Raw genomic sequence first — 14,367 nt, 5'->3', positions numbered from 1 at the left:
CAGACGTAAAAAGATATAAAGGACAGACATCATGAGTACAAAAACAGACAATGTTCCCCAACAATACCCAGCAAACAATATGACCTTAGAACAAAACCCCGCAGACATTAAAGAGACAATACCCCGGGACAAGAAAAATAAAGTGCACAGTGCATACAGTTGATAGTGCAGCTAGCTGTCAGTGCAAATTCAGATGTCTAATAGCCAGAGGATAAGTACTGTCTCTGAAGCGTGAAGTAGAAGTCTTAATGCTAATAGTTGTGGTTAACAGGATTACAACGCTTTAGTGCTTTTTAAACGTTTAGAACAGTACATTGCTGTCAAGACAAGAAACATTTCATAGTAATTTTCAAGTTATAAATAATTTTCATTCATATTGGCGTGAGAGCGCAACGAGGCTGAATGTGTTGGCATAGCAACGGGATACTTCCTGCCTGTGTGTCCTACGAAGGACGTCTCGTTTAATTCTGATTGAGGACACTCCGTATACTGCAGACGACACAGGACGTGTCCTCCGGAGGACACAGCCTTCGAAATTTAACGAAATGAGACACAGCTTCTGAGTCTGTTGAACCAGATTTTAGCTGAACTGTGAATGCAGGGAAATCTGTTGCTTTGCAGTTCATAGTTACATATTTCCTTCCTCAATTGTTTTGTGGCTGTGATGGCAGAGGATAATATCTTTCCACTATCTCTGTTAATTAAAGGGCTGCTTCTAAACACTGAGTCTTGTGCTTGTTTGCATTGGTGTTTTGTTTATAATGTTCATTTCTCGTTTTACCGGTGTGGTGTGGTGGTAATGGTTGGCATAACCCTAAGCTTACGAAAAAGTAAAATTTAAAAGTTTTTTTAAAAAAAAAGAAATTTTTATGTTCATTTTATTAAGTTTAAGTAATGTTCAAGTATATTTAAGTATACAAATATTAATGTACTAGTGTTCTTGTAAGTGTACTACTTTGGGACTAAATTGGCTTATTTTTTAGTATATAAAAGTATACGTTTAATTGTAAAAGTGGTCAACTTTGGGTGCACAACTACATTTTTCATTTGTACTGTATCTGTACTACAAGTGAACTTATAAGTATACTAGTACAGTAGGTCACTATTTTAATACTTGTAGTACATATGTTTAGTTTATGAAAGTACACTTTGAAGTATGCTATCAGTGTGGCCAACCAGGACACTAACATTATACCTCAGAACAGCCATTGGTTGACCATAAACTCAACCAGCAAGAAAATGAACAGTGAATAAATTATGAATAAACAGTACATAAAAATTAGACTGAAAACATTTTTAGTTTTTAGTTATTTATACTAAAAGCACACTTGAATAAAATTATTTTTTGTAAGGGATGAACACACAGAGAAAGGAAACTGAACATAATCGTTACAAAAACACGCAGTGAATGAAAACACATACTTCTTTTTCTTCTTGTTCCTCGACGCTGAACTCATCGTTCTTCTTTTACATTCTCCTGTGGGGAAAAGTCGATAATAAATCAATACTGTAAATATAATCCCTGTTTTCATACACATAAGTAGCTAGTTTGCCTTGTTTTCTTGTATGGAGTGAATATTGTGCCATAATTAAACAAACTAATCCAGCATTTTGCAAACAGGCACGATCTGCTTTGCAAAGGAAAACTCGACTCGCAAACAAAAGAAACAAGAAAGCGATGTGCAAATACAAAAGGTCAGTTTGGGTGAAAACAAACTTTTGTGAGTAACAAATATATTGTTTTGTAAATAATAAATGAGTGAGCGTACATCATATTTTCACAAATAAATCCAAACCTTCCTACATATTACATGTAACCTTTGAACAAATACCAAATCTAGTCCTTTCATATACCTGTGTATTACGATTTCTTAGCTTAATTCTCTCACAAATGCCCTTGAGCAACTTCCTCTTCCAGAACAGTAGATTTATATACACAATACTGATCTTGCAATACATCCACAATACTTTGAACAAATCCAAAGTAGTTCAAATGGTAGGCTATCGTTCTGAATTATTACTTTTAACAGTGTTCATTAAAGTGCTAAATTTGATATTGCATCATAGGTGAACTTAGGCTTGGTCCTTCTCCTCCATGGACAGGGAAATGGTGACAGCAGAAACTGGAAGCTCAAATGTGTGCCCTTCAGTATTTACCATATTTCATGTGACATTAGCATATCTCATACAAAACTAAATCTGTCTAAACTTTAATCAACAATGCATATTGCTGAAAACATGTCTCAGGACTAGCGTAAAATGACCCAAAGCGCCATCTGCTGTTTTGCAAGAGGAAGATGCTCAGATGCATTTGTGAGAATCGTAATGCACAGGTATTTGAAAGGACTAGATTTGTTCAAAGGTTACATGCAATTTGTAGGATGGTTTGGATTTATTTGTGAAATATGATGTAAGTATGATGTAAGCTGACCGTTGTATTTGCACATCGCTTTCTATTTGTTTGCGAGTCGAGTTTTCCTTTGCAAAGCAGATCGTGTTTGTTTGCAAAATGCTGGATTTGTTTAATTATGGCACAAAATTCACTCCATATTCTTAGGTCGTCTGTGGCTTAAACCTAAATCAAAGTGTGTATGTCTTGTAATGGTTGTTTATGAGTCCCATTTTTGTCCTGAACATTCTTTGATTTTTTTCCAGCATTTTCTGATTATTTGCCCATTTCTAACAGTGACTTTTTGATTCTGAGATCTAACTTTTCACACAAATGAGGACAAATGGGGGACTCATACACAACCATTACAAAAGCTACAAACATTCACTGAAGGCTAAAGTGTCACAGAAACACAAACAAGCTTCTCGCAGTGGAGCCGATGGGTGGAGTTTGACTTTTCCAGCTCACTCTCTCTCTGCCATCACCCTAAGCTCCACCCCTTAGATCCACAGAGGCGGGGCTGGAATGTGTCAAGCTCCGCCCATTTGGCTCTGCACCACTTGCATTCACCCATAACCATGTTATGATCTCATCATTCTGAACAACTCATCATTAAAAAACCACTGGTGTCTATTAAAAATGTTAAATATATATATATTTTTTATAAAAGGAAAAAAAATACTATTTCTCATCAAAACCAGTGTAGTAAAAATATTTACATTTTTGTGGTAATTTAATCTACTTTAAATTGCAGAAAATTGTCATTTAAAATGAAGAAAGTGCTGACATGCTTGCTAAATAATACACAATAATCGTATGCATGCACTTAAACCTCAACAACTGGTATTAAATACATTTTAAATGTTGTTTGTAAAGACATATTTTCCAGAAGATAATGTAAGAACAATTGTGGACTATATATATATATATATATATATATATATATATATATATATATATATATATATATATATATATATATATATATATATATATATAATGCTATGTAAAACAGCTTATTCATACTTGGGATAAAAAATAAATTTTTATGATCACTCTTTTTTACTTTTTACCTAAAAATACATAAACTGATATATTGTTCAGTTAAATTTTAGCCTGTAACATTATAGTATTATATTATATTAGTAACAGTTCATAAGGGTGTATGTAGACGAGGTCTCCTACCTTCAGTGGTCCTGATGCAGAGTGAGCTCCAGCGATCACAGTGAGACTGATAAAGATGCTGAGATACATTAGGTTTCTGTTCACTGGAAAGGTCCTGTTCAGAGGAAACGAAACTCTTCCTGCATCACTCATGGTTCAGTGCATAAGGTGTCAACAAACCAGTTTTCACTCAAAACAGCTCAGTTTTTTAACTAAACCAGACACTGTTTTAACTAAACAACTGCTGCAAACCAAAAACAGTAATACTTAAAAATCATGGTTAATCTGTGGTTCCCATTAATGGTTTAATGTGTATTTTTTATAAATCCATTTTCCTTTTCATTTGTCATTTTCATAAGGGAAATGACACCTACATGACTGAATAAAAAAAGAGCAGGAAAATAACTATAAAGAACAGGCATGACTACTAGTCACACTTCAAATCGGAAAGAGAAAAAAAAACCCTTTCTAAAATGTTTGAAGGAGATTTCTATTTTAATTTACCTTGGAAAAATATGTTAATAAATGTAACATCCTGGAAAATGTATTTACCCAAAGGGATTCATTACTACATATATTTATACATATTTAGGCTACTTTTATTTTGATAACATGGCAGTGGACAGGCTTCTTTCTGCATGACTTCCACCACCAAAGAGAGAAACTGATTCTCCATTCAGGTCCGTTCATCTGTGGTGATTATCTAACCATACAGACAATCTGCTCAACAGGCGGGAGGCGGAATCCATTCTGGACTGGAGGTGGAGTCCGCCCTGGACTGAAGACAGGAGGCAGAGTCCGTTTTTGACTGGAGACAGGAGGCGGAGTCCGTTCTGGACTGGAGGCGGGAGGCGGAGTCCGTTCTGGACTGGAGACGGAGTCCATTCTGTACTGGAGGTGGAATCCGTTTTTGATGGGAGACGGGCGACGGAGTCCGTTCTGGACTGGAGACTGGAGACGGAGTCCGTTCTGGACTGGAGATGGGAGGCGGAGTCCACCCTGGACTGGAGGCGGAGTCCGTTTTTGACTAGAGACGGGAGGCGGAGTCCGTTCTGGACTGGAGACGGAGTCCATTCTGTACTGGAGGTGGAATCCGTTTTTGATGGGAGACGGGCGACGGAGTCCGTTCTGGACTGGAGACTGGAGACGGAGTCCGTTCTGGACTGGAGATGGGAGGCGGAGTCCACCCTGGACTGGAGGCGGAGTCCGTTTTTGACTAGAGACGGGAGACGGAGTCCATTCTGGACTGGAGGCGGAGTCTGTTCTGGACTGGAGACGGGAGGCCGTTCTGGACTGGAGGCGGAGTTCGCCCTGGACTGGAGATGGGAGGCGGAGTCCGTTCTGGACTGGAGATTGGAGGTGGAGTCCACCCTGGACTGGAGGCAGAGTCCGTTTTTGACTGGAGACAGGAAGCGGAGTCCGCCCTGGATTGGAGACAGGAGGTGGAGTCCGTTCTGGACTAAAGACAGGAGGCAGAGTCCGTTTTTGACTGGAGACGGGAGGCGGAGTCCGTTCTGGACTGGAGGCGGGAGGCGAAGTTCGTTCTGGACTAGAGACGGGAGGCGGAGTCCGCTTTGGACTGGAGACGGAGTCTGATCTGGACTGGAGATGGAGTCCGTTCTGGACTGGAGACAGGAGGCGGAGTCCACCCTTTACTGGAGGCGGAGTCTATTTTTGACGGGAGACGGGAGGCGGAGTCTGTTCTGGACTGGAGGCGGAGTCCGTTCTGGATTAGAGGCGGGAAACGGAGTCCACCCTGGACTGGAGATGGGAGGCGGAGTCTGTTCTGGACTGGAGGCGGAGTCCGTTCTGGACTGGAGACGGGAGGGGGAGTCCGTTCTGGACTGGAGACGGGAGGCGGAGTCCGTTCTGGACTGGAGGCGGGAGGCGGAGTCCGTTCTGGACTGGAGGCGGGAGGTGGAGTCCGTCTTTAACTGGAGACGGAGTCAGTTTTGGACGGGAGGCAGAGTCTGTTCTGGACTGGAGGCGGGAGGCAGAGTCCGTTCTGGACTGAAGACTGGAGGCAGAGTCCGTTCTGGACTGGAGACGGGAGGCGGAGTCCGTTCTGGACTGGAGGCGGGAGGCGAAGTTCGTTCTGGACTAGAGACGGGAGGCGGAGTCCGCTTTGGACTGGAGACGGAGTCTGATCTAGACTGGAGATGGAGTCCGTTCTGGACTGGAGACAGGAGGCGGAGTCCACCCTTTACTGGAGGCGGAGTCTATTTTTGACGGGAGACGGGAGGCGGAGTCTGTTCTGGACTGGAGGCGGAGTCCGTTCTGGATTGGAGGCGGGAAGCGGAGTCCACCCTGGACTGGAGATGGGAGGCGGGGTCTGTTCTGGACTGGAGGCGGAGTCCGTTCTGGACTGGAGACGGGAGGGGGAGTCCATTCTGGACTGGAGACGGGAGGCGGAGTCCGTTCTGGACTGGAGACGGGAGGCGGAGTCCGTTCTGGACTGGAGGCGGGAGGCAGAGTCCGTTCTGGACTGGAGGCGGGAGGCGGAGTCCGTTCTGGACTGGAGGCGGGAGGCAGAGTCCGTTCTGGACTGGAGGCGGGAGGTGGAGTCCGTCTTGGACTGGAGACGGAGTCAGTTTTGGACGGGAGGCAGAGTCTGTTCTGGACTGGAGGCGGGAGGCAGAGTCCGTTCTGGACTGAAGACTGGAGGCAGAGTCCGTTCTGGACTGGAGACGGGAGGCAGAGTCCGTTCTGGACTGGAGACGGGAGGCAGAGTCCGTTCTGGACTGGAGATGGGAGGCAGAGTCCGCCCTGGACTGGAGACGGGAGGCGGAGTCCACCCTGGACTGGAGACGGAGTCCGTTCTGGACTGGAGATGGGAGGGGGAGTCCATTCTGGACTGGAAACGGGAGGCGGAGTCCGCCCTGGACTGGAGACAGGAGGCTGAGTCTGTTCTGGACTGAAGGCGGAGTCCATTCTGGACTGGAGACGGGAGGGGGAGTCCATCCTGGACTGGAGGCGGAGTCCGTTTTTGACTAGAGACGGGAGACGGAGTCCATTCTGGACTAGAGGCGGGAGGCGAAGTTCGTTCTGGACTATAGACGGGAGGCGGAGTCCGCCCTGAACTGGAGACGAGAGGCGGAGTCCACCCTGGACTTGAGACGGAGTCCGTTCTGGATTGGAGACGAGAGGGGGAGTCCATTCTGGACTGGAGATGGCAGAGTCCACCCTAGACTGGAGACGGAATCTGTTCTGGACTGGAGACGGGAGGCAGAGACCGTTCTGCACTGGAGACAGGAGGCGGAGTCCGTTCTCGACTGGAGACCGGAGGCAGAGTCCGTTCTGGACTGGAGATGGGAGGCAGAGTCCGTTCTAGACTGGAGACGGGAGGCGGAGTCCGTTCTCGACTGGAGACCGGAGGCAGAGCCCATTCTGGACTGGAGATGGGAGGCAGAGTCCGTTCTAGACTGGAGACGGGAGGCGGAGTCCGCCCTGGACTTGGGACGGGAGGCTGAGTCAATCGCAGGGTTCATTCTTTTACTGTCTACGGGTTCATTGCCTCCCAGCTGGACAGCGAAGTGTTGAGCTCCCAGTAAGATTTGTGTTTGTCATGTCATTCTCAATGCAAATGTTAACTTATTTAATGGCAAGATTTGCTAAAAGATTTGTAAATTGTTTCTTTCTGTTATCATGTCGATGCCACAGCCTTAGTGTTAGGTAACTACAGGTAATGTTAAGCCTAATTATGCTGCGCACATGCAAAATATATTTGTATTAAAGTTATTAAACTATACGATTGGTCTCCTCATGTGTTAGTCCCTTTAAATAAAAGCGTCTGCTAAATTATCCAATGTAAAAAACGACTATTCTTGTTGTTTAAAGGGATAGTTCACTTTAAAATGAAAATTCTGTCATCCTTTACTCAACCTCAAGTGGTTTCAAACCTGTATGAATTTCTTTCTTCAGTTGAACACAAGGGGAGATATTTTGAAGAATATCAGTAACCAAACAGTTAACTGGAGACATTGACTTCCATAGTAGAAAAAAAATACTATGGAAGTCAATGTCTCCAGTTAACTGTTTGGTTACTGATATTCTTCAAAATATCTCCCCTTGTGTTCAACTGAAGAAAGAAATTCATACAGGTTTGAAACCACTTGAGGTTGAGTAAAGGATGACAGAATTTTCACTTTAAAGTGAACTATTTCTTTAACTATGTAATTTGGTATTAACTAAATCCTAAATGTCAGGATCCCGGTGTGATCGGTTGCTCTTTTTGTGTGTTTACCTTTTGTGTTCCATGTGTGCACTCTCTGTCTCCGCCCTTCTCGTTATCCCTATTTGTTTTCCACAGCTGTTATGTGTTGTTTCCCTCTATTTACTGTCAAGGTGTGCTGTGTTTTGTGCGCGTTCGTTGTGTTTCTCCTGGGTGTTTGCTGCCATGCTGTGCGTGACTATTGTTGGTCTTTGATCGTGTTTTCTTGTTTTCCTCTGTGTTTTGTCTCCAGTAGTGATGGCCAAATGAGGCTTCCTGAACCACTGAGGCTTTCCAGCCCATAGGTTCACCAAAAGGTTAATTTACCCGAAGCCTTATGTAACAGTGTGCTCCCTAGTGACACCTGCAGTGCAAAGCAATGTATCGCACAAAAATCTATTCATCCTGAGCAACCAAATTGTCATAGTGTGGGCACACCCTTTTCTATTGGAACAGCAAACTGCAACATGTATGGGAAAAGCTTTCCCTAATACAGTCTAGTCTTATAATGATGATATATTCTAATTACGTATTATAGGTAGCCTATTACAACTGGAGATGGTAGTTGGAGCCCGCCCTGGACTGGAGGTAGAGTCCATTATGGACTGGAGATGGGAGGCGGAGTTTACACTGGACTGGAGGCGGAGTTGTTTTTGACTGGAGATGGGAGGTGAAGTCCGTTCTGAACTGGAGGCGGAGTCCGTTCTGGATTGTAGGCAGGAGGCGGAGTCTGTTCTGGACTGGAGACTGGAGGTGGAGTCCGTTCTGGACTGGAAGCGGAGTCCATTCTGGATTGTAGGCGGGAGGAGGCGTCCGTTCTGGACTTGAGACTGGAGGCGGAGTCCGTTCTAGACTGGAGGCGGAGTCCGTTTTGGACTGGAGACACGAGGCGGAGTCCGCCCTGGACTGCAGGCAGGAGGCAGAGTCCGTTTTGGACTCGAGACGGGAGGCGGAGTCCGTTCTGGACTGGAGATGGTAGGCGGAGTTCGCCCTGGACTGGAGATGGAGTCCGTTCTGGACTGGAGATGGTAGGTGGAGTCCTCCCTGGAATGGAGATGGGAGGCGGAGTTTACCCTGGAGTCGGGAGGCGGAGTCCATTCTGGACTGTGACCATTTGAATTGGCAGCGCTGGAAACCTCTGGACTCTGGTCCCCTCTCTGGATGGAGACAGGGGACACCACTAGGCCCTGGACGGAGACGGGATGTCACTGGAGGCTCAATACCAATGGGTGATGGTTCTGTTCAGAAGCCAATTATTCAGTCCTCCTTTGCTGTAACTGGCAAGGACTGACCTCCAGCGGCAGACATCTTAGCTGAGGATGCTGGGTGATGGTCAGGGGCTAGTACTTGGACCCATCTATCCAGACTGCAAAGTTGACAAATTGCTCAAGCATCCAGCATGTCTCCTCATTGCATGACAAAGCGGATAGTATCGTCCAGCCCACACCAAAATCCCTCCATCAAGAAGAGGTCACTGCAGGTGGCTTAGTGGAAGGTGTCCAAAAACTCATCCACATAGTCCTCTAGACACCTACCGCCCTGGAAGATAAAAAAAGTACCTCCCTCAAGAAGTCCATCTCCCTTCCCAGGGGCGAGGTTAATGGAGGTTATCTCCAAATATCTTTTGCGAGGTCTAGTCATCTGTAACGATCTGTAACAGTAACCAAACAGTTAACTGGAGACATTGACTTCCATAGTAGGAAAAAAAATACTGTGGAAGTCAATGGCTCCAATTAACTGTTTGGTTACTGATATTCTTCAAAATATCTCCCCTTGTGTTCAACTGAAGAAAGAAATTCATACAGGTTTGAAACCACTTGAGGTTGAGTAAAGGATGACCGAATTTTCACTTTAAAGTGAACTATTTCTTTAACTATGTAATTTGGTATTAACTAAACCCTGAATATCAGGATCCCGGTGTGATCGGTTGCTCTTTTTGTGTGTTTACCTTTTATGTTCCATGTGTGCACTCTCTGTCTCCGCCCTTCTCGTTATCCTTATTTGTTTTCCACAGCTGTTATGTGTTGTTTCCCTCTATTTAGGGTCAAGGTGTGCTGTGTTTTGTGCACGTTCGTTGTGTTTCTCCTGGGTGTTTGCTGCCATGCTGTGCGTGACTATTGTTGGTCTTTGATCGTGTTTTCTTGTTTTCCTCTGTGTTTTGTCTCCAGTAGTGATGGCTAACTGAGGCTTCCTGAACCACTAAGGCTTTCCAGCCCATAGGTTCACCAAAAGGTTCATTTACCCGAAGCCTTATGAAACAGTGTGCTCCCTAGTGACACCTGCTGTGCAAAGCAATGTATTGCACACAAATCTATTCATCCTGAGCAACCAAATTGTCATAGTGTGGGCACACCCTTTTTCTATTACCTGTGTATTAAAATAAATTATTTTACTCCGCTTAACCTATGCACACACTACTCACACAACCACACAACTTTGTGTTCAACTCTTGTGTTCAACAGTTGTTCTTTGGGTGAGGAATGACAGTGAATGCCCAGAATGATTGTAAAGAAAATATTGTGAGTGCAGTGCTGATTGAGTGCAATAGAGCAGTGCTTATGGGACTGGAATTATGGAACAGCAAACTGCAACAGGTATGGGAAAAGCTTTCCCTAATACAGTCTTATAATAGTCTTATAATGATAATACTAATAACAACAACAATAATAGTAATAATAATAGCAATAATATATATAATAATAACACTACTACTAACATAGGCTATACATATAATAATGATAGATAGATAGATAGATAGATATATTATAATTACGTATTATAGGTAGCCTATTACAACTAGATATAGGCTAATTTAATCTAACAATCTACTGAACTATGTATAATTTACTATAATAATATACTAAACTAAGTATAATGTAATATAATATATAATACAAGCTATGATATATAATGATTTCGCTACTACGTACAACCAACACCAATGCAAACGCCTACTGCAAACCCCACAAGAGGCATGAGGTTTCGAACCACTTTTATCCGGAAGCGATACTCAGAATGAAGCAATGTTCAACAGAAAACGAGGCCTCGTTTGTCATCGTCATGTGATTTTCATGGAAACGATACAAGCCTTGAATTGGGGCTTCATCTGGAACGCCCCTTTTTGCTCCGGAGCCTCGCTTCAGATGTCCCATCACTAGCCTCCAGGTCTCGGTGGGAATTTGTTAATACCTTTGGCTTCTGCTCTCTCTCCTGGTATTTTTGTCAGTACACTGTGCAACGCTTTCTTGTGGATTATTGCCTTGTGGACTAGTCGGATTTTTAATCTGTCAATGAATCTTGTTTTTAGACTGGGGCTGACAAAACCTTGAACTTGGTACTGTACTCATCTGTGAACAATTTATGTTGTTTCCTCTGCTCTTCGGTGTCTCGTTTTTAGACAAGATCCGTTTAGGCGTGCACGGTGCTCCTCACCGTTCTGGACTGTGCATCAACATCTGAGTTCCTGAGATCCATTCTGGATTAAGCATCAACATCTGAGTTCCTGAGATCCGTTCTGGATCAAGCATCAATATCCTGAGATCCGTTCTGGATTGAGCATCAACATCTGAGTTCCTGAGACCCGTTGTGGATCAAGAATCAACATCTGAGTTCCTGAGATCCGTTCTGGATTGAACATCAACATCTGAGTTCCTGAGACCCGTTTTGGATTTAGACTCTTTCTCTCTCTTTCTCTGTGTTTATTTTGATAAACTTTTACTTGCATAAGATTCCCTCCGTCTCTGTCCTCACAGGATGAACACTCTAGAAATGGAGTCTGCAAGTCAGGCGAGCAGAGACTCTTTCCAAGCGGCCTTGGCCCAGCAGGGGGCGAGATTAGACCAGCACTCTTCCCTACTCAACTCAGCTTCACATGGCTTTCAGTTACTTCCGGGCCATCTCACCGAGATCCACAACAGGTTGAAACAGGTGGCACAGGCAGTTGGAGAAAGAGAAGCTCATATACCACCAGCTGAGATTCCGAGTAGCTCCGGACCAGAACCCCAAGAGATTAATCCACCCACCTATGACAGGGATATGTAAGGCATTTCTTGACCAATGCTCACTAGTCTTTCCACTCCAGCCCACTCCACTCCACTCCAACTTAAACGACATTGCTGTTAAAAATAAATACCCCTTACCTTTAATGTCGACCGCTTTTGAATTATTACAGGGAGCTTGTGTCTTCACCAAGTTAGATCTGCGCAACGCTTATCACTTGGTTCGCATAATGGAGGGCGATGAGGGGAAGACAGCATTTAATACACCCTCGGGGCACTGGGAATATTCCGTTCTACAGTTCGGTCTTGCGAACGCACCAGCTGTCTTCCAGACTATGGTTAATGAAGTGTTGGGAGACATGATTAACACATTTCTCTTTGTGTATCTAGATGACATTCTCATCTTCTCCCCTTCTATGCAGATACACACCCAGCGTGTTCGCCTTGTCTTACAACGGCTAATAGAGAATCAGTTATTTGTCAAGGCTGATAAGTGTGAATTCCATAAACAGTCGGTTACGTTCTTGAGTTTTGTTATAGCCACTGGGAAGATTCTCCCCGACTCTGCTAAGATCAAAGCGGTCGCTGATTGGCCAGTACCCGGCATACCTAAGGAGTTACAGCGTTTTCTGGGATTCGCCAATTTTTACTGCCGTTTTGTCAGAAATTTTTGTCAGATCGCTAAACCTCTTACGCTCTTACCTCCACTAAAGTAGGTTTCCGTTGGAATAACGAAGCTCAGAAAGCCTTTGATGAATTAAAGTCCCGTTTCATCTTTGCACCTGTTCTTTCTATTCCTGATCCGGCTTACCAGTTTATAGTTGAGGGAGACACTTCTGATGTCGGGGTAGGCGCCGTTTTGTCTCAGCGGTCACCCGTTGATGGGAAAGTGCATCCGTGCGCTTTTTTTTCTCACCGGTTAAACCCAGCAGAACGTAATTATGACACAGGTAACCGGGAGTTGTTGGCGGTTAGACTTGCTTCGGGTGAGTGGCGTCACTGGTTGGAGGGAGCCTCGGAGCCCTTCCTGCTCTGGACGGATCACAAGAACTTAGAGTACAGCCGTTCGGCCAGGAGATTAACATCCAGGCAGGCTCACTGGGTGCTCTTCTATAACCGTTTTAACTTCACCCTCTCGTACCGGCCGGGCTCTAAGAACGTTAAACCTGATGCTCTCTCCCGTCTGTTCTGTGGCTACTTAAATTTTAGATCCAAACAACCTTTTTTGTTCCATTTCACCCATGATTTCAACGACGAAAATAGTTCCAAAAGAAAGCAACATTTAGTGTTTTGTTACTGAATGATTCAGTGTTTTGAATGAATCAGAATCAGAATTTAAGTCGGCCTATGTAAAAGCTGACAGAACACTGATGAGAATATTACTACACAATCAATATATGTATACCACCAATTTAATTTAATTTAATTTGATTAAATAATGTTTAAAAAGAAATATTGTAACTGTTACTAACTTTTAACTGCTGTAAAAAGCACCTTATTTTTTTTAGTGTTTGCAAACCATATGTTATTGCACTTTTGTTCATTTAGCAGCACTTTTGTATTCATTATTGAATTTTGTGCATATTGTGATTAATCGTGATTAAACATTTTAATCGTTGCCCAGCACTAATATATATATTATAGTATAGTTGGTGCAGCAGATAGTAAAGCCATAATATTAACAGTATTGTCAGCGATATGCATCTGTTCATTCATTCTTGTCAAAGTTAGCCGGTGAATTGACAACATATTGATGTCAGACGCACGTCCGCTAAAAAAACAATCCATGTTAAGATGCAGCCCACATTGATGATGACGACGACAGGACGCAAGATTTTTGCAGTATTCATACATGACCCAAAAATCCCCTACAAGTTTTATTTGTGCTGATTTAAGTCAGGAAGATATATGGTCGCTGTATATGAACCATATAGTTTTTTTTCATATGGGCAGTGTCAGTGCCTTCGTGTGTACCCAGATATTTCTTGAAACAAGGGGGAAATTAGCCTAGAAATCTAGACGCACCCTAGCGGCAGCAAATTTAATCTGCCCGCGAGTGTAGTCTAGCAACTCTCAATACCCTTCTGAGCTGTATTTGCCTAACTTGCCAGGCCAATCACATCGTGTATAGAGTCGGTGGGCGGGGCCATAATGACGACGGCCGAGTTGCGTTTGCATGCTTCTAGTAAACACAGAAACTGGCGAACGGCGGTCTTTCGAATCAGCTTTAACCGCGACTCTGGAAGACTTGGAGTTAAGCTTTTCTCTGAGAAAAGAACAAAGAACGGTACTGAAGTCATTCTTAAAAAGGGAAGATGTGTTCGGAGTTTAGCCGACCGGATACGGCGAATGTTTAATCTATCAACAAGCTCTGCTTCACCTTCGTTGCTCTGGTTGGTGTAGCGCTAGCCTATCGCGTGCAGAGGGAGTTTGAAAGACAACCGTTTATCCCGCCCCCCGGATTGAGCTGTCAACAGTGAGTTTCCAGACCAAACATCTTGATGTGGGTCCAGCTTGTCAGGCTAAGATTATCACCTTATTTTAAGCAAAAACTCTCTTAATATTGAGTTAGGGGGAAATATTATTGGATAGGGAAAGGTCTGGCT

At 43.9% G+C, this 14,367-nt stretch overlaps 1 protein-coding gene across 1 annotated transcript in view; it reads right to left on the bottom strand.

The window, feature by feature from the left end:
* Positions 1-3,589, bottom strand: part of LOC137074977 (sacsin-like) — a 43,293-nt gene extending 39,704 nt beyond the window's left edge. Inside the window, exons 1-2 of the mRNA XM_067443090.1 lie at positions 3,575-3,589; positions 1,423-1,477 (exon numbers count right to left, since the gene is read on the bottom strand). Of these exons, the coding sequence (XP_067299191.1) occupies positions 1,423-1,457 (35 nt within the window). The 5' untranslated portion in view covers positions 1,458-1,477; positions 3,575-3,589. The remainder of the gene's footprint in view (positions 1-1,422; positions 1,478-3,574) is intronic.
* Positions 3,590-14,367: the final 10,778 nt, after the last annotated feature.

This window comes from Pseudorasbora parva, chromosome 5 (assembly GCF_024679245.1).
Source record: "Pseudorasbora parva isolate DD20220531a chromosome 5, ASM2467924v1, whole genome shotgun sequence".
NCBI lineage: Eukaryota > Metazoa > Chordata > Actinopteri > Cypriniformes > Gobionidae > Pseudorasbora > Pseudorasbora parva.
This window is presented reverse-complemented; position numbering and strand designations above follow the sequence as displayed.